Raw genomic sequence first — 22,105 nt, forward strand, 5'->3', positions numbered from 1 at the left:
CAGGGGGTCTGATTTGTTTTTATAAAGAAAAACAGTCTATTAATTCATTTTTTCTTATTAGAATACTCTATTAATCGTAAAAATAATCGGTAGAATACTCAATTACTAAAATAATCGTTTACTGCAGCCCTAACATAGGGAGCTATTCACTGTGGCATCCCGACCACCCAATGTAAATTCACGTTGGCGGCCGGGCATTTAAAAATGGCGTCTGCTTGCGAGTGGGTAGCATGGCCACCAGGTACCTGCTATTTTAAACGAGCGGTAATGCCGGTCGCAGACATTTAACCCTATAGATGTGCGGTCAAACGTGACCATGGCATCTGGATGCGCTAAAACTTGAAAGTGCCCGCTTTCAGGTGTGTTCCAGCTCCCCCCGACCAAGGAGCCGGATGCATTGTGCGGCAGCTTCTGTCCTGAATGAACAGAAGCTGCCAAACATTTCTTCCTACAGGCTTCATAGGAACATAGTGGGACATTAATTAAGACCAGCATTTTAGATGGCGGTCTTAATAACCCCTATACCTGCTGCTGGATCGGCCGGAGTTCCGAAGAGGCGCCGGCCTCTACATAACTTCGGCGGATCCTCCGCCACTTCTAAATGTAACACAGCTGCTTTGCTGTCCTGGACCATTTTGTACGCCTAAAACAGCCGTCTTCTTCCCCGCTCACACCAGGTCTAAAAAAAGGGGGCGGGGCAAGGAAGGCGGAGATTGCAACGCAAAGTTCAGAATTTTCTGTATTTCTGGATAAATTTGACCGAAAACCAGATTTTCATATAAAGTCCTAAAAGTAGATAAATAAATGACCAAGTCATGTGATATTAGATCATTTTCCTCCATAAATAAATGACTTAGTCTAATATTTGTGACTCGTTGGTTATTTTTATCTACTTTTGTGAAAATCTAAATGTAGATTTAGGTCAAATTAATGCAGAACTATAGAAGTTTGAAGGCTTCACAAACTTTCAAGCACCACTGTATTTCTCCTACTTTAAAGAGCCAAAACTACCTATCTGTCGATGTGGCTGCATGACATATTAGAGCCATTTTTTTTTTTTTATAAAACCATTTTGAGGTACATTTACCTATTTAAATTATTCTTTGGGGGATCAGAAAAATGACAAAAATGCAATTTTACTGCAGTATTTTCTGCGTATATTGTTCACTGTGTTAGTCATAATTATTTTTTTAAAACAATTTTGCAATTTTCTTAACAATTTTTTTTTTTTGTCCCATTAGGGGACTTAACAATCTGATCGTTTCTATAATGCTTTTGCATAATCTGTATATGCCTATAGCCATGATAACCATAGGCATCCCACAATCATATCACACGGCCCTGATGCGAGTGACAGAGAATGTGGCTCCTAGATCGGATCTTGGGTCCTGGTAGAAATTCCGCTTTGATAAGTATTGGACAGGAAAAGGGAATAAGACATGAATGTGCAAACAGAGGCGTCATCCACATGCAAGTCAGCTGCACGAAGACAGGTAGCAGGACAAGCTAAAACTGATCGGTAAACGGCGGCAGCGTCACACGACTGGTTTTTATTGACTCCAGCTTGGTTATGACATATTAACGTTGTAAGCCGATGTACAAACGGATTTTGATCATAAAAAGATAATCCTTGCTGTAAGGCACTAGAGTATGGACGTATGAAGTGATCCGAAAAATGGTCATAGCAATCATATAGCAAGCAAGAGAGACTGTAGAAAATATACCGTAGGTTCACAGTGCAGCAAAGGAAACTATCTGTACTTATAAAAGCCTTCTCCAGTCTTCTTTCCCAGTTTCTTCTCCGCAACTAGTTTATTCAGCAACTCACTGGGAGCAAAAAGGGGGTTTTCAGGCTCCATCTGGTGCCAACCTGGGGGAAAAGGCGGCATTAGCAGAATTCAAGATAATACAAAATAGGTAGACATTGCTTTAACCCTTTCAGGGCCAAGTCAATTTTGGCAACGACATTTATGCTTTGTATAGCGCCAATTTTTATTTATTTTGTTTTATGGGTGGGATGTGCTCGTTTTTATAGGACAGCTAGGTGTAATGGGGAATAAAACACAATTCTACCATGGTTTCTTGAGTTTGCTTTTTATGGCCCAAAAAAAAATAAAAAAATAGCAAAAAAACAAAATGATAAACATATTCTGCGGGTCAACACGATTATGGTGACACTTTCTGCTAATTGTTTTTTGGAGGGGCGGTGATTGAAAAACAGCAATTTTGCCATTGGGATTTTCTTTTTTTAAAAAGCGTTCACTACGAGATAAATCAGACGTGGCAATACCATTTATGTAAATTTTTTTTATATTCTTTTATATGGTAAAACAGGAAACTTTAAAAAAATAATTACATTTGCGTTTTTTATATTTTTAAAACATTGATTAACCCATTTTTTGTTAATTCAGTCTTTCTGGGGCATGAACCTATGATCGCTTGTACAATACGCTGCAGTACTTCAGTACTGTATTGAATTTTCATCAGGTGATCGGATACAGAGAGTGCCTCGTCATCTGTCAAACTACTGACCATGGCAACTGAGGCCATCAATATCAGATCGGTAGGGGGCTGACAACCGGCACTCCCCGCTGATCAGCTTTCCCTTCATTGTTTACCTGCTCGCCGTCCCATTTACTTCTATGGCATGGTGGCTCCCCTTCTTATACACTTAAAGGGATTCTGTCACCTCGTTTTCGGTTATAGAACAGCGGACATGCACGGCTAGATCGCCTATGCGCAGTGCCGGCATAGTGTTCCTTTCCTGTGCTGGCATCAGCCTCAGGGAAGGAACTGCGCATGCGCAAGCTCGCGCATCGCGAGATTACGGCAATCTAACTGTGTCGAAAGGAGGAGATTCGGAGGAGGCAGGCAGTGCTGGGCTCCTTCACAGGCGGGCGTGGCTGGGCACCAGGAAGGTTCGTACAGCCCCTTGGGCACCTTACAAGGCTCATGTACAAATCTCTAAAATCATTTTTGAAACAAAATAAAAGCGCACAGCCCTATAGGACCGGGATATTGCGGACATGCTAGTGGCGATCTAGCCGTGCATGTCCGCAGCTCTATAACCTAAAACAAGGTCACAGAACCCCTTTAAATAGGAAGGAGCTGCCCCATAGAAGTGAATGGGGCAGCTTCTTGTACTCACACTTGCTCACCGCTGCGATGTCGACGGCAAGCAGTTAAACAACGAAGGGAAGTCTGAGCTAACAAAGAGCGCGACCTTCTCTTCAAACAGCCGATTGGCGAAGGTGCCGAGTGTCGGACCCCCATTGATGTGATATTCTGAGGATAGGTCATTAATATTAAGAGCCTGGAAAACCCTATTAAGTACTGGATATTCTTTTATTCCTCTGCCAACTTCTGTATCCGAGATAAAATATTTCAATATGCAGTATGGATGGCTTGGTCAAGAGAAAAATTTTTGCTATCAGGGGGAAGAAGCTCATAAAAAATAAAAGAAATAAATTTCCGCCATGAATATCCCCTTTACTATCACTTCAGATAAGGGCACACGAGCATGTGAGCCCCGTGCTGTGGACTGCAAATAGCGGTCTGCAATGCAAGGGCACCATCTGCAAGAGACGGTCTGCACTGCAAAAAGATAGGATATGTTCTATTTTTTTTTTTTTTGCGATGCGGAGTTAGAGAAAAAAAATACAGAAGCGCTTCATAGTGCTTCCGATCTGTGCCTCCACTCCGTATCTTGAGGATTGTGGACCCATTCAAGTCAATGGGCCCACAACCGTGATACAGAGTGCACACGGCCAGTGCCCGTATATTGCGGACCTGCCGTGCGTGCGGTCTGCAATACGGGCACACATGCTCATTTGCATAAGCGCTAAGGAGTACAGCTTGCTCTGAAAGACCCAGCACAATTACAAAGGCACTGGAGATGATCAGTGAGTGAATTCTTCCTGCAGTAACAGTGGCGGAAAACTTCAGGTCTGGCAAACAGGGTTTATTCTGGGTCTAGCAAAACAGATAACCTGTTTAATGGGGTTATACAGTGATAGGTGGGGGTCTGAGTCCCGGCACCCCCGCTGATCAGCTGTATCAAGGAGCCGCCCCGCTCCCCGGAGCTCTGGGAAGAGCAGCCAACCCGAGGCAGTTTCCGAGCACATCGCCGTACATTGTACAGTGGCTGTGCTTGGTTTTGCAGCTCAGCCCCATTCACTTTAATGGGGCTGAGCAGCAACTACGCCATGTGACCAATGTACGTTGACTTCACATGTCCTAGGTAGAGGCCGCAGCGCTCATTGAACACTCAGCCTCTTCTAACAGCTGATCGGAGGGGGTGTCGGGTGTCAGACCTCCGTCGATCTGATATTGATGACCTATCCTAAAGAACTACTGCATAACATCTGAGAGGTATTAAAAGGGTTGTCCAGGATTAGCAAAATGTGTCTACTGTTTTCCAGAAACAGCGCCACATGTGTCCATGGGCTGTGTCTGGTACTGCAGCTATTACTCATTTAATTGAAATGAGCAGATGGGGGCGCTGTTTCTGCAAAAAAAATAAAAAATTCCCTTTACTTTAGCAGGTAAATACAATGACATACTATCTTTTGCCAATTCAAATAAATGACTGTGCCTACCATCAATGATGTATTTGCTAGTGTCAAGTCCAACATAATCCAGGAGTTCAAAGGGACCCATTGGGTAACCGGCTCCCAATTTCATTGCCACATCAATGTCTTCCTTGGATGCATGACCTAAAGACAAGATTATACATTCCATTCATTTAACACGTAATAAACATAAAGCCAGGTAGGTCACAGGGACAGTTGTTGTTGCCATAGAAGGAGGTATGTAGATTTAAATAAGACAATATTTCATTAAAGGAGTCGCCCACCATAACAATTCATTACCTACTCATGGGATGGGATCATGGCGACTAGAATAAGTATTACTGATGCAGAGAAATTCTTATCTTAGCAATATGCAAATGAGGTGCTCGGTGCACCAAGGGTCTTCACCTCCGCCTCTTTCTCCTGCCAATCCCCTCCCCAGTGAAATCGACAAGGCCAGACACCCTCACTGCTTCGATGCATGGCCCGGTCAATCTCACTGGGAGGCAGATGGTAATGGGGCAGGGGCGGACTAGCCATAAACCTTACAGGGAAAACAATGAGCTCTCAGCAGTAATTAACGCTGTGAGAATCATTCACCCATGTACCCGACCAGTGACCGCACATGCCCTCCCGAATTCAACGGCTGTAGCTGCATCTCACCCCCTTAACCCCCTACTCCATATCTTAAAGGGGTTGTATCACCTCATTAAGTGGCATTTATCCTGTAGAGAAAGTTAATAGAAGCCACTTACTATTGTATTGTGATTGTCCATATTGCTTCCTTTGCTGGCTGGATTTATTTTTCACATTATACACTGCTCGTTTCCATGGTTACGACCACCCTGCAATCCATCAGCGGTGGTCGTGCTTGCACACTATAGGAAAAAGCACCGGCCTCTCTGGTGGCTGGGACAGTGGGAGCTCACATAGGCTGGTGCTTTTTCCTATAATGTGAAAGCACGGCCACTGTATAATGTGATGAGAAAAATGAATCCAGCCAGCAAAGGAAGCAATACTCACAATACATTAGTAAGTGGCTTGTATTAACTTTCTCTACATGATGAATGCCATTTGCTGACGTGAAATAACACCCTTAAGGCCTCATGCACATGACCGCATGTATTTTGCGTTCCGCAAAAAAAACGGATGACATCCGTGTGCATTCCGTATTTTGCGGAACGGAACAGCTGGCCCTTTCATAGAGCAGTACTATTCTTGTCCATTATGTGGACAATAATAGGACATGTTCTATTTTTTTGCAGAACGGACACATGGAAATGGAATGCACACGTTCAGTAACTTCCGTTTATTTTTTGTGGACCCATTGAAGTGAATGGTTCTGCATACAGTCCACAAAAAAAGCGATACAGACACGGAAAGAAAATACGGTCATGTGCATGAGCCCTAAGGATGTATTAGACTGGTAGACTGTCTGCCAGATCATCGCTGACAAGCATTCGTATGATCTGGCAGTGTAATATTGCCAGTGATTAGCCAATGCTCGTTCATCGGGCAATTCAAACCTTTCAACAGGTTTAAAAATCATTGGTTGCCAGCGTGGTGTTCAATCATGATCTCCTGCCGACAGACAATGATTCGGTATGAGCAGGAGTGTTCCCCTCTCTGGAGGAGATTAATGCATGTACTAGCAGGGGTCTCCTCCGCTAACAAGCAGGCAATTGCCGGGAAGGAACGCTTCTCTCCCGACTAATACAGGCATCAGTGACAACTGTTGGACAGAATGTGGCAGCTATTGGTGGCCACCAGAGAGGGACAGCGTTTGGGGCAGTATACTGTTCTGCACTGTGGTATATGGTTATGATGGGATGGGATTTTGCCCTATGGCATTTCTGACGCTGCCTACTTGTGTTACCCCATCTTCTGTCGACTTGGATCCATTTAAAAATGTGTCTGCTTTTAGTTTTTTTTTCCCCAGGACCAGGTTAAGTTCCCAGTTCGCCCCTGTAATGGGGAGAGGCAGAAGTGCAGCGGTGCTCCAAGGGGCTAAGCCAGCCCCTCTGTGCTCCGAGCACCTCATTTACATGTAGCTAAAGATAAGAGAGAAAGGGCTCCTTCTAGTCGCCATGATCAACCCTATCAGACAGCATGCTTGGTTTAACAGGGTAACAGATGCTCTTTATGTCACATAGTCAAATGTCGAACCCAATTCCATTTAAAACTGATCAGAATTCTTAAAAACACAATAATTCCACAAACTTTACACAAGATCATTACTTCTATAGTCATAGATGCATTCTGCCCAGGATGAATAGTCATTGGCACAGGGAGAGAGCGAGTCCTGAGGTTGGTGTCTACTTACCCATGAAGACTATACCGGACATGAAATATGTCCATAGAGATCTACATATACAAAACAGTGCTAGCTGAGAACCTTGCAGCACTCTGTATGCTTATTTACTTGTGTGTCAGAAAAAAGTAAAAAAACATCAAGTGACTTGCTGCTCATTATGTGTCCACTAGATGGCAGCAAAGTGGGAGAAAAGTCACAAATTTTAGCTTAAAGAGATTCTGTCACTGGGTTTTTGTGTATAGAGCTGAGGACATGGGTTGCTAGATGGCCACTAGCACATCCGCAATACCCAGTCCCCATAGCTCTGTGTGCTTTTATGGTGTAAAAATACCGATTTGATACATATGCAAATTAACCTGAGATGAGTCCTGTCCCTGACTCATCTCACATACCAGGACTCATCTCAGGTTAATTTGCATATGTATGAAATCAATTTTATTACACAATAAAAGCACACAGAGCTATGGGGACTGGATATTGCGGACATGCTAGCGGCCATCTAGCAACCCATGTCCTCAGCTCTATACACAAAATCCTGGTGACAGATTCCCTTTAACCCCTTTGGGACACAGCCTTATTTCACCTTAAGGACCAGGCCATTTTTTGCAAATCTGACCAGTGTAACTTTAAGTGCTGATAACTTTAAAACGCTTTGACTTATCCAGGCCATTCTGAGATCATTTTTTCGTCACATATTGTACTTCATGACACTGGTAAAATGAAGTCAAATTATTTTTTCTTTATTTATAAAAAAAAAATACCAAATTTACATAGTACTAATAGTACTAATACATAGTAATACCTCCAAAATAGTTATTACTTTACATTCCCCATATGTCTACTTCATGTTTGGATCATTTTGGGAATGATATTTAATTTTTTGGGGGATGTTACAAGGCTTAGAAGTTTAGAAGCAAATCTTGAAATCTTTCAGAAATTTTCAAAAACCCAATTTTTAGGGACCAGTTCAGGTCTGAAGTCACTTTGCGAGGCTTACATAATAGAAACCACCCAAAAATGAGCCCATTCTATAAACTACACCCCTCAAGGTATTCAAAACGGATTTTACAAACTTTGTTAACCCTTTAGGTGTTGCACAAGAGTTATTGGCAAATGGGGATGAAATTTGAGAATTTCATTTTTTTGCCAAATTTTCCATTTTAACCCATTTTTTCCACTAACAAAGGAAGGGTTAACAGCCAAACAAGACTGTATCTTTATTGCCCTGACTCTGCCGTTTACAGAAACACCCCATATGTGGTCGTACACTACTGTACGGCCACACGGCGGGGCGTAGAGGGAAAGGAGTGCCGTGTGGTTTTTGGAGGGCTGATTTTTATGGACCGGTTTATTTACACCGTGTCCTGTTTCAACACCCCTGGAGTAGAAACTCCCTAAAAGTGACCCCATTTTGGAAACTACGGGATAAGGTGGCGGTTTTGTTGGGACTATTTTTAGGGTACATATGATTTTTGGTTGCTCTATATTACATTTTTGTGAGGCAAGGTTACCAAAAATTGAAATTCTGAAATTTCATCTCCATTTGCCATTAACTGTTGAGGAACACCTAAAGGGTTAATAAAGTTTGTAAAATCAGTTTTGAATACCTTGAGGGGTGTAGTTTCTTAGATGGGGTCACTTTTAGGGAGTTTTTACTCTAGGGGGGCATCAGGGGGGCTTCAAAAGGGACATGGTGTCAATAAAAAAGGCCATCAAAATTGGCCTTCCAGAAACCATGTCGGTCCTTTCCTTTTGCGCCCTGCCTTTTAGTGATACAGCAGTTTACGACCACAAATGTGGCGTTTCTGTAAACTGCAGTATCAGGGTAATAAATATTAAGTTTTGTTTGGTTGTTAACCCTTGCTTTGTTACCGGAAAAAACGGATTGAAATGGAAAAGTGCCAAAAATAGCTGTTTTGGCCCGGTTTTTAATTCTTTTTTGACCGTGTTAATCTGGGGGGTTAGGTCATGGGATATTTTTATAGAGGAGATTCTTACGGACGCGGCAATACCTAATAAGTCTACTTTTCTTTACAATTATTTAGGTTTTAGACTATATTATCCTTTTTGATACAAAACATTTTATTTATTTTTTTGGACCGTGTTAATCTGTGGGGTTGGGTCATGGGTTATTTTTATAGAGGAAATTATTACCGACGCGGAGATACCTAATTTGTATACTTTTTTAAAATAATTTTAGTTTTCACAATTTTTCAAGTCTGAGAACCATAGTTTTTTTTTTATCCAATTGTCAGTGGCTACATTGGGATATAAATTTAGTACTCTATGGAAGTGTGGTACTCCCTGAAGCAAACAAGAATGCAGAGGCCCGGACGATGAGGGCACGTGTCACATTGAGTAGTGGTGTCCTTCCGTATCCCCTCCTGTGACACCCTCTGCTCCTTTTTTGGGTTCGTCCTTTCTTTCCAGTATGGGGGACCACACCTGGAAAGTGTTGGCCAGGGACGATCCGGGCGCCTCCAGTTCCCGAGCTACTCCGGCCTGCTCTTTCCCGGTCAGAAAAGAACAGGGCCTTGAGGACTGCTTCATAGAACTGATGGAATGTCCCTGTGTTGCCAGCGCTCCGGGACAGCACAAAAGAGTTATACATAGCAACCTGCACGAAGAAGACCGCAACTTTTTTGTACCATGCCTGGCTTCAGAACTTGATCAGAGAGATCAAATCCTCCCATATATCGATTGTAGTCGACGATACAATCGGGCTTGAGGACCGTTGCCGCGGTACCTCGCACAGGGACAGGGGTGATGCCGTTACCATGAATTGTGGACAGTACAAGGACATCCCTCTTGTCCTTATATCTGACCAGCAACAGGTTTCCAGTGGTAAGGGCATGGGTCTCACCCCTGGGGATAGGTACCTGGAGGGGGTGGGCAGGGAGGCCGCGTTGAGGTTTCCGCACGGTCCCACAAGCGGACGTGGATCTGGTGGCGAGGGACTGGAACAAGGGGATACTAGTATAAAAGTTATCCACGTAAAGGTGGTAACCCTTATCTAGCAGTGGGTGCAAAAGGTCCCACACAAGTTTCCCGCTAACACCCAGAGTGGGGGGACATTCTGGGGGTTGAATACGGGAATCTCACCCCTCGTACACACAAAACTTTTAAGTGTACCCTGAGGTACTCTCACAAAGTTTGTACAGCTTCACGCCATACCTCGCCCGCTTTGAGGGTACATACTGGCGGAAAAGGAGTCTCCCCTTGAACGCAATGAGAGACTCATCAACCGCGACCTCCCTTCCAGGTACATAGGCCTGTACAAATTTGGCCCCAAAGTGATCGATGACCTTCCGTATCTTATACAGACGGTCATAGGCAGGATCACCTCGGGGCGGGGGGGGGGGGGGGGGGGGGGGAAGACATGCTGCATTATCTGAATAATGAGGGCGTTTCCGGATGGCCTCAAACCAGGAGCGTGTCATGGCCGTACTGTAAAGTGGGGTCTGGTAGAGGACGTCCCCACTCCAGTAATGCCTGACACTAGGTTTCTTGACTAGGCCCATATTCAGCACAAGGCGCCAAAATGTCCTCATCTCGGCTGCACTGACTGGAGTCCAGCCACCGGGCCTAGCCAAAAAGGAGCCCGGGTGTTGAGCAACAAACTGTTGGGCGTACAGGTTCGTCTGCTCCACCATTAGATCTACCAATTGGTCACTGAAAAAATGACTAAAAAAAACGGAATTAGTCTTACCGGTAATACTGTTTCCATGAGATCATCACGAGGGCATACAAGGAGATTGACCCCTGACCTCTGTAGGGGCAGGAACAGAGAAAGGTTAAATACCCCCCTCCCACCACCAACACCAGTGTTTCCAAAATCACACAGAGTAACCCGGTGGTGACAAAAATAAACAGTGAAAAAGGTATTGCTTCATACCTTCTGGAGACCCTCCAAAGTTAAAATTTAGAAATATATGTAGGGAGGGAATAACGTGCCGTCGTGATGATCTCATGGAAACAGAATTACCAGTAAGACTAATTCCGGTTTTTCCATAGCATCATCACGACGGCATACAAGGAGATATAAAAAAAAAATATCAGTTAAGGGGGGGGGGGGGGGGGCTACGGCCTGGAGGACTTTCCGTCCGAAGGACAGATCAGAGGATCTGGAAAGATCCAGGCTGTAGTGTTTTATAAATGTATGAATGCTGGACCAAGTGGCAGCTTGACATATTTCTTCCAGGGATGCCCCAGCTCTCTCTGCCTGAGAGGAAGACATGGCCCTAGTGCAGGGGTGCACAACCTGCGGCCCGTGGGCCGCATGCGGCCCCCGGAGCCAAGGTTTGCGGCCCCGTCTTGCTGGATAGAAAAACAGCTGATCATGCGATCTGCTGTGTTTCTTCCTGGAGCACCACACAGGGAAGGATGACCGCTCCTGCCCCTGTACTATAGCAGGAGTCTGGAGCAGGACGGGTTCCTGGCTATTGGTGAGAGTGGGGGAGCCGAGGAGAAGGCAGGCACAGTTTATCAGCGCTCCTGCCTTCTTCTCAAGGAGCGCTCTGCAGCAGTGGCGTACTAAGGTAGAGGGCAGTCCACCCCGGGTGCCGCTCTCAGGTGGGTGCCAGAAGCAATGAGCGCTTCCATCAATACAGATGGAAGCGCTCATTGTTGGAGCGCAGGGAGCTGCTGTTCTGTCACTCAGCTCCCCGCGCTCCTCCCCTCCTTCATTCCAGTGGCGCTCTGAATGGTAGAGTAGGAAAACTTCTCCCCGCTCCACCATTCAGCCTGCAGACACGGATCGCGCTGCCAGCATGTGTGGGCGGAGCCTGAAGCCCAGGAATCTGCATAAGCCCCGCCCACACAGTGCTGCAGGGCAATCTGTGCCGGCAGAGTAGAGAGGTATGTGAGCTTCCGGAACGGGACAAGGTGAGTAGGTACTGTGTTTTTTTTTGAATAGGGGGCACAATGGTCATTGCTAATGTGAAGGGGGCACAATGGTCATTGCTAATGTGAAGGGGGCACAATGAGCATTTCTACTCTGGAGGGGGCACAATTGGCACTGCTAATGTGAAGGGGGCACAATGGGAATTGCTAATGTGAAGGCGGCACAATGGGCATTTATTGCCACTCTGGAGGGGGCACAATGGACATTTATTGTATGGAGGGGCACAATGGGCTTTGCTAATGTGAAGGGGGCAAAATGAGCATTTCTACTCTGGAGGGGGCACAATTGGCACTGCTAATGTGAAGGGGGCACAATGGGAATTTTTTCTCTGGAGGGGTCACAATGTAAATTTCTTCTCTGGAGGGGGCGCAATGGTCATTGCTAATGTGAAGGTGGCACAATGGGCATTTCTACTATGGAGGGGGCACAGTGCACAGAGGGCATTACTACTATGAAGGGGGCACAGTGGGCATTATTACTGTGAAGGGGCACAATGGGCATTACTAACACAGAGGGCATTACTACTATTAAGGGGGCACAATGGGGATTTCTACTATGGAGGGGACACAGAGGGCATTATTACCGTGAAGGGGGCACTTTGGGCATTATTACTGTGAAAGGGGCCAATGGGCATTACTACTATTAAGGGGCATTATTACTGTGAAGGAGGCACAGATAGGGTATTACTACTGTGAAGGGGCACAGATAGGGTATTACTACTGTGAAAGGGGCACAGAGAGGGCATAACTACTGTGAGAGGGGCACAATGAGGGCATAACTACTATGAAGGGGGCACAATGTTTGCATAACATCTGTACAAAACAATGAGGGCAATACTCCTGTGAGGGGTTATGATTTTCTTAAAGTATTGGGGGGGTGCCAGAGAAAGGACCCGCCCCGGGTGCCAAACAGCATAAGCACGCCACTGCCGCTGATCAGCTCGTTTGTCGGCTGATTTGCATGTTTTATCAGGATGAAAGACGTACAATTATTGTCAGCATATCTCACCGTGTAATCAGGAATTTGCTGCCAATAATCAACAGAACTGAATGAGGGAGCAGTGAATGTGGTAGTGATTATTCCTCCCCATTTACTTTGCATCAGCCTTTGTAATAGGCTGATGCAAACAAGTGCTGATTAACTTCTTTTTTTTTTGCGGCCCCTTGAAATAGAGCAATGTGACAATGCGGCCCCGAGACCAAAAAAGGTTGTGCACCCCTGCCCTAGTGGAATGGTCCCTAATGTTGACTGGACACGGAAGATTTTGTATTTGGTAACACAGGCAAATAGTTTCCTTCATCCATCTAGCTATAGAAGACCGGGAGGCTTTCTGGCCCTTGTACCTTCCTCCAAAGAGAACTAGCAAGTTGTCGGATTTTCTAAACTTTTCAGTAGCAGAAATATAGTTTAGAACTGCCTGTCTAACATCCAGAGAGTGGAAGGAAGATTCTCTATCATTAGACAAAAGGAAGGCAGGGTAATTTCCTGGCTCTGATGAAAGCTGGATACAACTTTGGGGAGAAACCCGGGGTCAAGTCGGAGAATGATCCTATCATCTAGGACACGGAGGTAGGGTTCCCTAACGGATAGAGCCTGCAACTCGCCTAATCTGCGGACCGAGGTTATTGCAATTAGGAAGGCAGTCTTTAACCCCTTAAGGACTCAGCCCTATTTCACCTTAAGGACTTGGCCATTTTTTGCAAATCTGACCAGTCACTTTAAGTGCTGATAACTTTAAAACACTTTGACTTATCCAGGCCATTCTGAGACTGTTTATTCGTCAGATATTGTACTTCATGACAGTGGTAAAATGAAGTCAAAAAAATTATTTTTTTTTCATAACAAAATATCAAATTTACCAAAAATTTTGAAAAATTTGCAAATTTCAAAGTTAGTTTCTCTACTTCTGTAATACATAGTAATACCCCCAAAAATTGTGATGACTTTACATTCCCCATATGTCTACTTCATGTTTGAATTATTTTGGGAATGATATTTTATTTTTTGGGGATGTTACAAGGCTTAGAAGTTTAGAAGCAAATCTTGAAATTTTTCTGAAATTTACAAAAACCCAATTTTTAGGGACCAGTTCAGGTCTGAAGTCACTTTGCGAGGCTTACATAATAGAAACCGCCCAAAAATTACCCCATTCTATAAACTACACCCCTCAAGGTATTCAAAACTGATTTTACAAACTTTGTTAACCCTTTAGGTGTTGCACAAGATTTAATGGAAAATAGAGATACAATTTAAAAATTTAACTTTTTGGGCAGATTTTCCATTTTAATATTTTTTTTCCAGTTACAAAGCAAGGGTTAACAGCCAAACAAAACTCATTATTTATGGCCCTGATTCTGTAGTTTACAGAAACACCCCATATGTGGTCGTAAACTGCTGTACGGGCACACAGCAGGGCGCAGAAGGAAAGGAATGGCATACGGCTTTTGGAAGGCAGATTTTGCTGGACTGTTTTTTTTTTACACCATGTCCCATTTGAAGCCCCCCACTCCAAAAAAGTGACCCCATTTTAGAAACTACGGGATAGGGTGGCAGTTTTGTTGGTACTAGTTTAGGGTACATATGATTTTTGGTTGCTCTATATTACACTTTTTTGTGCGGCAAGGTAACAAGAAATAGCTTAACCTTTTTTTGTTATTTACAACATTCATCTGAGAGGTTAGATCATGTGGTAATTTTATAGAGCAGGTTGTCATGGACGCGGCGATACCTAATATGTATACAATTTTTTTTATTTACCGTATTTAAGTTTTACACAAGGATTTTATTTTTAAAACCCAAAAAATGTTTTAGTGTCTCCATAGTCTAAGTTCTTTCAGTTTTTGGGCGATTATCTTAAGTAGGGTCTCATTTTTTGCGGTATGAGATGACGGTTTGATTGGCATTATTTTGGGGTGCATATGACTTTTTGATCGCTTGCTATTACACTTTTTGTGACGCAAGATGACAAAAAAATGGCTTTTTTTTTACACAGTTTTTATTTTTATTTTTTTACGGTGGTCATCTGAGGGGTTAGGTCATGTGATATTTTTATAGAGCCGGTCGATACGGACGCGGCAATACCTAATATGTATACTTTTTATTTATTTATTTAAGTTTTACACAATGATTTCATTTTTGAAACAAAAAAAATCATGTTTTAGTGTTTCCATAGTCTAAGAGCCATAGTTTTTTCAGTTTTTGGGCGATTATCTTGGGTAGGGTATGATTTTTGCGGGATGAGATGACGGTTTGATTAGTACTATTTTGGCGTACATGCGACTTTTTTGATCACTTTTATTACCTTTTTTGGGAAGTAAGGTGGGCAAAATTTCAATTTCCTAATACTTTTTATTTTTATGGCGTTCACCGTGCGGGGAAAGTAACATGACCGTTTTATAGATCAGGTCGTTACGGACGCGGGGATCAGGTCAGGGACCGCGGGGATCAAAAATTGCAGAAAGCGCAGCAAACCACAGGCGTTGTGACAGGATGCCGGCTGAATGATTTCAGCCGGCATCCTGTTTGGATTAAACCCCGCAGCTCCGCAATCTCGATTTAAACTTAGGATGTACCGGTACGCCCTGAGTCCTTAAGGGGTTAAGGACAATAAAATGGGGTTCGGGAAATAGGGCGTACCGGTACGCCCTAAGTCCTTAAGGGGTTAAGGACAATAATTTTATTGAACAATCGGAAATGGGTTCAAATGGTGGTAGAGTGAGACCCGTAAGAACAATATTTAAATCCCAGGAGGGGACACGGGAGGTTATTGTTGGACGGAGTCTGGTAGCTGCTCTAATGAATCTTCTGACCCAACGATGACTAGCTATATCCTGGTCAAAAAAACAACTTAGGGCTGAGATTTGGACCTTCAGGGTAGAGGGTCTAAGCTCCAGGTCGAGACCCTGTTGCGGGAAATCCAGGATTCTTTGAATGTTGGGTCTATGCACGTGTGGAGACTTGTCGCCACTCCAGGAACAGAAGCGCTTCCAGATTTTAAGGTAGATTGCGGATGTTACGTTCTTTCTGGAGGCTTTCAAGGTGTAATAACTTTAAGACGACAGGGCTTGTCAGATAGAGTCTGTAACTCAGGATCCATGCTGCTAATTTCAGAAACTGTGGGTTTGGGTGCAGAACCGGACCCTGATGGAGTAGATCCCCCCCCCCCCCCCCCCCGCATAGGAAGGGGCCAAGGATCCTGGAGGGAGTATTTCTGGAGAGATGTGAACCAGCTCCTCTTCGGCCATAGGGGAGCAATCACGATCACCGTGGCCTTGTCCTGGCAAATTTTCTGGATTACCTTCGGAATTAAGGGAAGTGGAGGGAAGGCATAGCATAGTTTCCAATGCCAACGGATGGCGAAGGCGTCCAAGGCATGAGGTCTGTCCCTGGGGTTTAAGGAACAGAATGTCTCCACCTTTGAGTTTACCCTGGTGGCGAAGAGATCCACACCGGGCATCCCCCACTTTTCTATCACTAACCTGAATGTCTCTGAGCTTAGGGATAATTCTGCATGATCGATCCTGTGGCGGCTGAGGAAATCCGCTTCCCGATTCAGCATTCCTTTCAGATGAACTGCAGAGATGGAGGCCACTTTCTGCTCCGCCCATTAATTTTTTTTCGTTGTCAACATTTGAAGAGTTGTTGACCGCTTTCCCCCTTGATGAGAGAGATAAGCGATGGCAGTAGTGTTGTCTGATAGCACTTTTATATGGTGAAGACATATTACCTCTGCTGCCTTCAATGCTTCCCAAACTGCTCTCAGTTCCCTGAAATTTGACGACTGGGATTTGATAGATTGTGGCCAGGTGCCCTGAAAGAGATGATCCCCTACCTTTGCGCCCCAGCCGGACAGACTTGCGTCCGTTACTACTTGTATTAGGGGAGTTTTCTGCCAGGGAGTCCCCTTGGATAAGTTTTCGTGGTTCTTCCACCAATTTAGAGACTGAAGTACCCTGATTGGTGGGATCACTTGATGATTCCAGAGAGGATTGACGCCTGTTCCAGACGCCCAGGATCCAAGACTGAAGAGGTCTGAAGTGAATCTGGCACCAGGGAACTGCCGGAATACAGGATGTTAACAGACCTAGCAGACTCATTGCCTCTCTGATTGAGCCTGACCTTTTCTGAAAGGATTAGAGTTTTTGCTGAAGAATCGATATCTTGTCTTGCGGTAGAAATACCGCTTGCCTTCGGGAGTCCAGAATCATGCCCAAAAATCTAACTTTTCTCGAAGGGGTGAGGACGGACTTGTTTTCGTTTACAACCCACCCAAGGTTGTTTAGGATGGAGAGAAAATATTTCAGATTTGAGTTGATCTGATTGAGATCTTCGCTGATCAGAAGAAAGTCGTCCAAGTAGGGAACTACCATAAGTCCCTTTCTCCTGACGAAGGCAACCATCTCTACCACCACCTTGGAAAAGATTCTCGGGGGCGATGAGATCCCGAAGGGAAGGGCTTTGAACTGATAGTGATGAATTTTTCCCGTTACATCCTGGATTGCAAATCGGAGAAAACTCTGTGAATCGGCGTGAATAGGGATATGGTAATAAGCGTCTCGCAGATCTATTGTACACATGAAGACGTCTTTGCTTAAAAGTGGCATCATAGATGCAAGGGTTTCCATCCTGAATTTCCGATAAAGAATAAACTTGTTTAAGGGTTTCAGGTTTATGATTGTTCGGAATGTGCCTTCTTTTTTCTTGATTAGGAATAATGTTGAATAGTATCCCCGGGCTCTTTCTGAAGGTGGAACTGGGGAGATTCCATTCATCTGATGAAGATTCTGGACTCCCTGCCAAAGGTTGGGTTGAAATCGTGTCAGTGAAAATTTGTTTGGGGGTTTTGAAGACTACTCTATTTGATAGCCTGTACCGACTATTTTGGAGACCCAGGGATTTTGGGAAATAGATTCCCATTCCGCCAGGAATTTTGAGAGTCTTCCCCCCACTCCGGCGTCATTGCTTGTCGGATGGTTTCTGGTGAGAGGAGGATTGATCCCTTCTTCTTCCCCCTTTGGGATAACTCCAGCGCCCCGACTTCCCTTTCCCCCTGTAGCTTTTCTCTTGACCAGAGGAAGAGCGAAAGGGAAATCGGCGCCTGAAGAGACGATCTTCCGGAAACACTTTCATTTTGTCAGCGGCCTTTTCTAAAATCTTATCTAGGACTGGGCCGAAAACATATTCCCCGGAAAAGGGTATAGAGCAAAGTTTTAATTTTGAAGTTTTGTCCCCAGACCAGCACTTCATCCAAAGTGCCCGTCTGGCCGAGTAATTACCTGCTGATAAAGATGGGGGGTGCTGGGGCACAGATTGGGTCCTGGGGCAAGGATGGGTGCTGGGGCACAGATGGGGTGATGCTCCACATGTGCAGGCAGCGCTCCTCTTTCCTCGGGCTCCGGACACAAAAGGAGGAGGAGAGGAGCGCTGCTATCATTTGAATCTCCCGCCGGCCCGCCCTCCTACCAATCAGAAGCGATCCTGAGAGGTGATGTCACCATCACCACTCAGGATCGCAGGATGGTGATTGGGGAGGTAAAATCACACCACCGATCACCATCCTGTTACGGGTTAAATTGACCTGCGGTTTTCTGCGATCGCCGACATGGGGGGGGGGGGGGATCCCCTATTTCACAATCTAGCCAAGGTGCCTGCTCAATGATTTGAGCAGGCACCGGGTTCCGATCACCGCCCGCTGGGCGGCGGTGGTGATCAGAACTATACATGTTAACCCCTTAAGGACTCAGCCCTATTTCACCTTAAAGACCCGGCGATTTTTTGCAAATCTGACCAGTGTCACTTTAAGTGGTGATAACTTTAAAACGCTTTGACTTATCCAGGCCATTCTCAGATAGTTTTTTCGTCACATATTGTACTTCATGACACTGGTAATATGAAGTCAAAAAAATTAATTTTTATTTATTAAAAAATACCAAAATTTACCCCAATTTTTTTTTTAAAAAATTGCAAAATTTCCAAGTTTCAATTTCTCTACTTCTATAATACATACTAATGCCTCCAAAAATAGTTATTACTTTACATTCCCCATATGTCTACTTCATGTTTGGATCATTTTGGGAATAATATTTTATTTTTTGGGGATGTTACAAGGCTTAGAAGTTTAGAAGCAAATCTTTAAATTTTTCAGAAATTTTCAAAAACCCTATTTTTAGGGACCAGTTCAGGTCTGAAGTCACTTTGCGAGGCTTACATAATAGAAACCACCCAAAAATGACACCATTCTAGAAACTACACCCCTCAAGGTATTCAAAACTGATTTTACAAACGTTGTTAACCCTTTAGGTGTTCTACAAGAATTAATGGAAAATATAGAGATACAATTTCAAAATTTCACTTTTATGGCAGATTTTCCATTTTAATAATTTTTTTCCAATTACAAAAGCAAGGGTTAACAGCCAAACCAAACTCAATATTTATGGCCCAGATTCTGTAGTTTACAGAAACACTCCATATGTGGTTGTAAACCGCTGTACGGGCACATGGCAGGGCGCAGAAGGAAAGGAATGCCATACGGTTTTTGGAAGGCAGATTTTGCTGGACTGTTTTTTTGACACCATGTCCCATTTGAAGCCCCCCTGATGCACCCCTAGAGTAGAAACTCCAAAAAAGTGGCCCCATTTTAGAAACTACGGGATAGGGTGGCAGTATTGTTGGTACTAGTTTAGATTTTTGGTTGCTCTATATTACACTTTTTGTGAGGTAAGATAACAAGAAATAGCTGTTTTGGCACCGTTTTTATTTTTTGTTATTTACAACATTCATCTGACAGGTTAGATCATGTGATATTTTTATAGACCAGGTTGTCACGGATGCGGCGATACATAAATAAATAAATAAATAAAAAGTATACATATTAGGTAAGTTTTACACAATGATTTCTTTTTTGAAGCAAATAAAATCATGTTTAAGAAATGCCCATGGAGGTAACGTAGACTGTATCTCCTTCACAGGGCTGGAGACTGTATCCGCCCCTCTGCAGGGAGGGGATAGACACCGCCTCCTCCTGCAGAGGGAAGCAAGGTGGATTTTGCGGATGCAAGCTCTGGGTGAGCTTGGATTGAATGACAGGAATGATCTAAGCCCTTTCTTGTAGGCATATATCACAAACATTACTGTCATGTGTAAGTGTATTGCTCAGTGTTTATAACCGTCTTGTTACATGTATACATTTTTGTATTGTTTTATTTAACCCTTTGATGCGGTCGCAGTCTTGTTGTCTGTCACCATGACAATGGGCAGCGCCGGCAATTAAAAAGGGTGACGCGAAAGTACGCAGTGACGCACAGCCCGAGGAAGCGATAGTAGCGCGAAACGGCAGTCACTGTTTTATGCGTGCATTAGAATTGTCCGCCCCCTGCTACACCATATTCATGGAATAAAAGAACCGTAATCTTTTCAACACACTGGTGAGTGCCGCTGTATATTTCTTCTCCTACATTGTGATTACATGCACTTTACCTGCTACGTTCAGCTGTGCACCACCGGCAGTGTGTATCCTCATCAGCCGTGGGAGTCAACTGGCTATCTGTGTGAACTGTTTGGCCCCTTTCACACGGGCGAGTATTCCGCGCGGATGCGATGCGTGAGGTGAACGCATTGCACCCGCACTGAATACCGACCCATTCATTTCTATGGGGCTGTTCACATGAGCAGTGATTTTCACGCATCACTTGTGCGTTGCGTGAAAATCGCAGCATGTTCTATATTCTGTGTTTTTCACGCAACGCAGGCCCCATAGAAGTGAATGGGGTTGCGTGAAAATCGCAAGCATCCGCAAGCAAGAGCGGATGCGGTGCGATTTTCACGCACGGTTGCTAGGTGACGATCGGGATGGAGACCCGATCATTATTATTTTCCCTTATAACATGGTTATAAGGGAAAATAATAGCATTCTGAATACAGAATGCATAGTAAAACATCGCTGGAGGGGTTAAAAAAAAAATAAGAATAATAATTTAACTCACCTTAGTCCACTTGATCGCGTAGCCCGGCATCTCCTTCCGTCTTCATCTGATCTCTGTGCAGCAATAGGACCTGTGGTGACGTCACTTCGGTCATCACATGGTCCATCACATGATCTTTTACCATGGTGATGGATCATGAAATAATTGAAAATATGTTATTCGCACTGGTTGCTTTTCTGATAAACTGATTGTTTGCGGGATACATTTATATAGCGCTTACATAGTTGGCAGTATTGTGCAGTGATCGTCATCGCTCATATTAGAACCTCTCCCCATTGCAGCTCACAAATCTGAACTCCAAACTAAGCTATTAGTACAGATAGAAAAGGGGGGGGGGGGGGGGGATCTGGATGCACAGTCACAAATAAGCAGCGGAACCCTTATCCAGGAGTAGTCTCCTTAAAACAGTCAAATCCACAAGCAATTGCAGGGACCGCATTGATACCAGCAGTAATAGATACAAGGCAGACTTCAGCACACGCTCCAGCAGGCAGCTGTTATCAATCCACTCCTATGGACGTCTCCTGCAGCGTCTTGATACCAACCGAAAACTTCAATGTACGGCACCAGTTCCTTCAAAAGAAACACATAGCGCAATACCCAAGTGGTAAAAGTAAGTATCTAATGTATTGTACTTAAAGTCCATGTAGTAAAAAGCATTTCATAAAATCGCACCCGACCCGGGTTTCGCCTTAGGCTTCGTCAGGGGTTAAGGAACTGAATTCCCTCAGACTCGATGTTAAATATCCTTCCCAGATTGCTCTGGAGCAACGCCCAACTTCCGTTTTATCCGGAGGGCGGGTGACATATATTTAATACAAACAACACTAAAACCATCCATAATACAAAAATCAATAATACAAAAATATCAAATAGAAACAACATATTACAAACATTATCCACATGCGCTTCACATGGGCAATATGAAGAAGTTAAAATATGACAGAGTTTACGCGGACTGTGCAGCCTGCGATTATGACATGTAAGCTGCTTTGATATCCCATTCTATGTTAAGGCCGTGTGGTAGGAGGGTGCCCATCTCGTATATCCACTCTGCTTCTCTTTTGTTTATCTGTTTAACAGGGTCTCCCCCTCTCCAGGGTCTCCGCACCAGTTCAATGGCACAAAATCTTAAACCACTCAGATTTTTCTGGTGCACTTTTTTGAAATGTGCCGAAACACTGTGGGTCTCCAGACCCTTCTTAATGTTTCGGACATGTTCAGCAATGCGGGTTTTTAATTTTCTCAGAGTACAGCCTATATATTGTGTCTTTCAGGGGCACTCTAACAAGTAGATTACCCCCGCTGTTTCACATGAAAGATTCCCTTTTGATTT

The 22,105-nt window shown here is 44.1% G+C and overlaps 1 protein-coding gene across 2 annotated transcripts in view; it reads right to left on the reverse strand.

Moving 5' to 3' along the window:
* Positions 1-1,231: 1,231 nt before the first annotated feature.
* The window catches only part of HADH (hydroxyacyl-CoA dehydrogenase), a 46,932-nt gene continuing 26,058 nt past the window's right edge, over positions 1,232-22,105 (reverse strand). Inside the window, exons 7-9 of one of the 2 annotated variants that reach the window (XM_040418386.1) lie at positions 4,599-4,715; positions 1,719-1,870; positions 1,232-1,408 (exon numbers count right to left, since the gene is read on the reverse strand). In XM_040418386.1, coding sequence (XP_040274320.1) covers positions 1,752-1,870; positions 4,599-4,715 — 236 coding nt within the window. In that variant the 3' untranslated portion in view covers positions 1,232-1,408; positions 1,719-1,751. Of the gene's footprint in view, positions 1,409-1,530; positions 1,871-4,598; positions 4,716-22,105 lie in introns of those variants that run through there. The other variant, XM_040418385.1, reaches the window with a different exon arrangement.

This window comes from Bufo bufo, chromosome 2 (genome assembly GCF_905171765.1).
Source record: "Bufo bufo chromosome 2, aBufBuf1.1, whole genome shotgun sequence".
Classification (NCBI taxonomy): domain Eukaryota; kingdom Metazoa; phylum Chordata; class Amphibia; order Anura; family Bufonidae; genus Bufo; species Bufo bufo.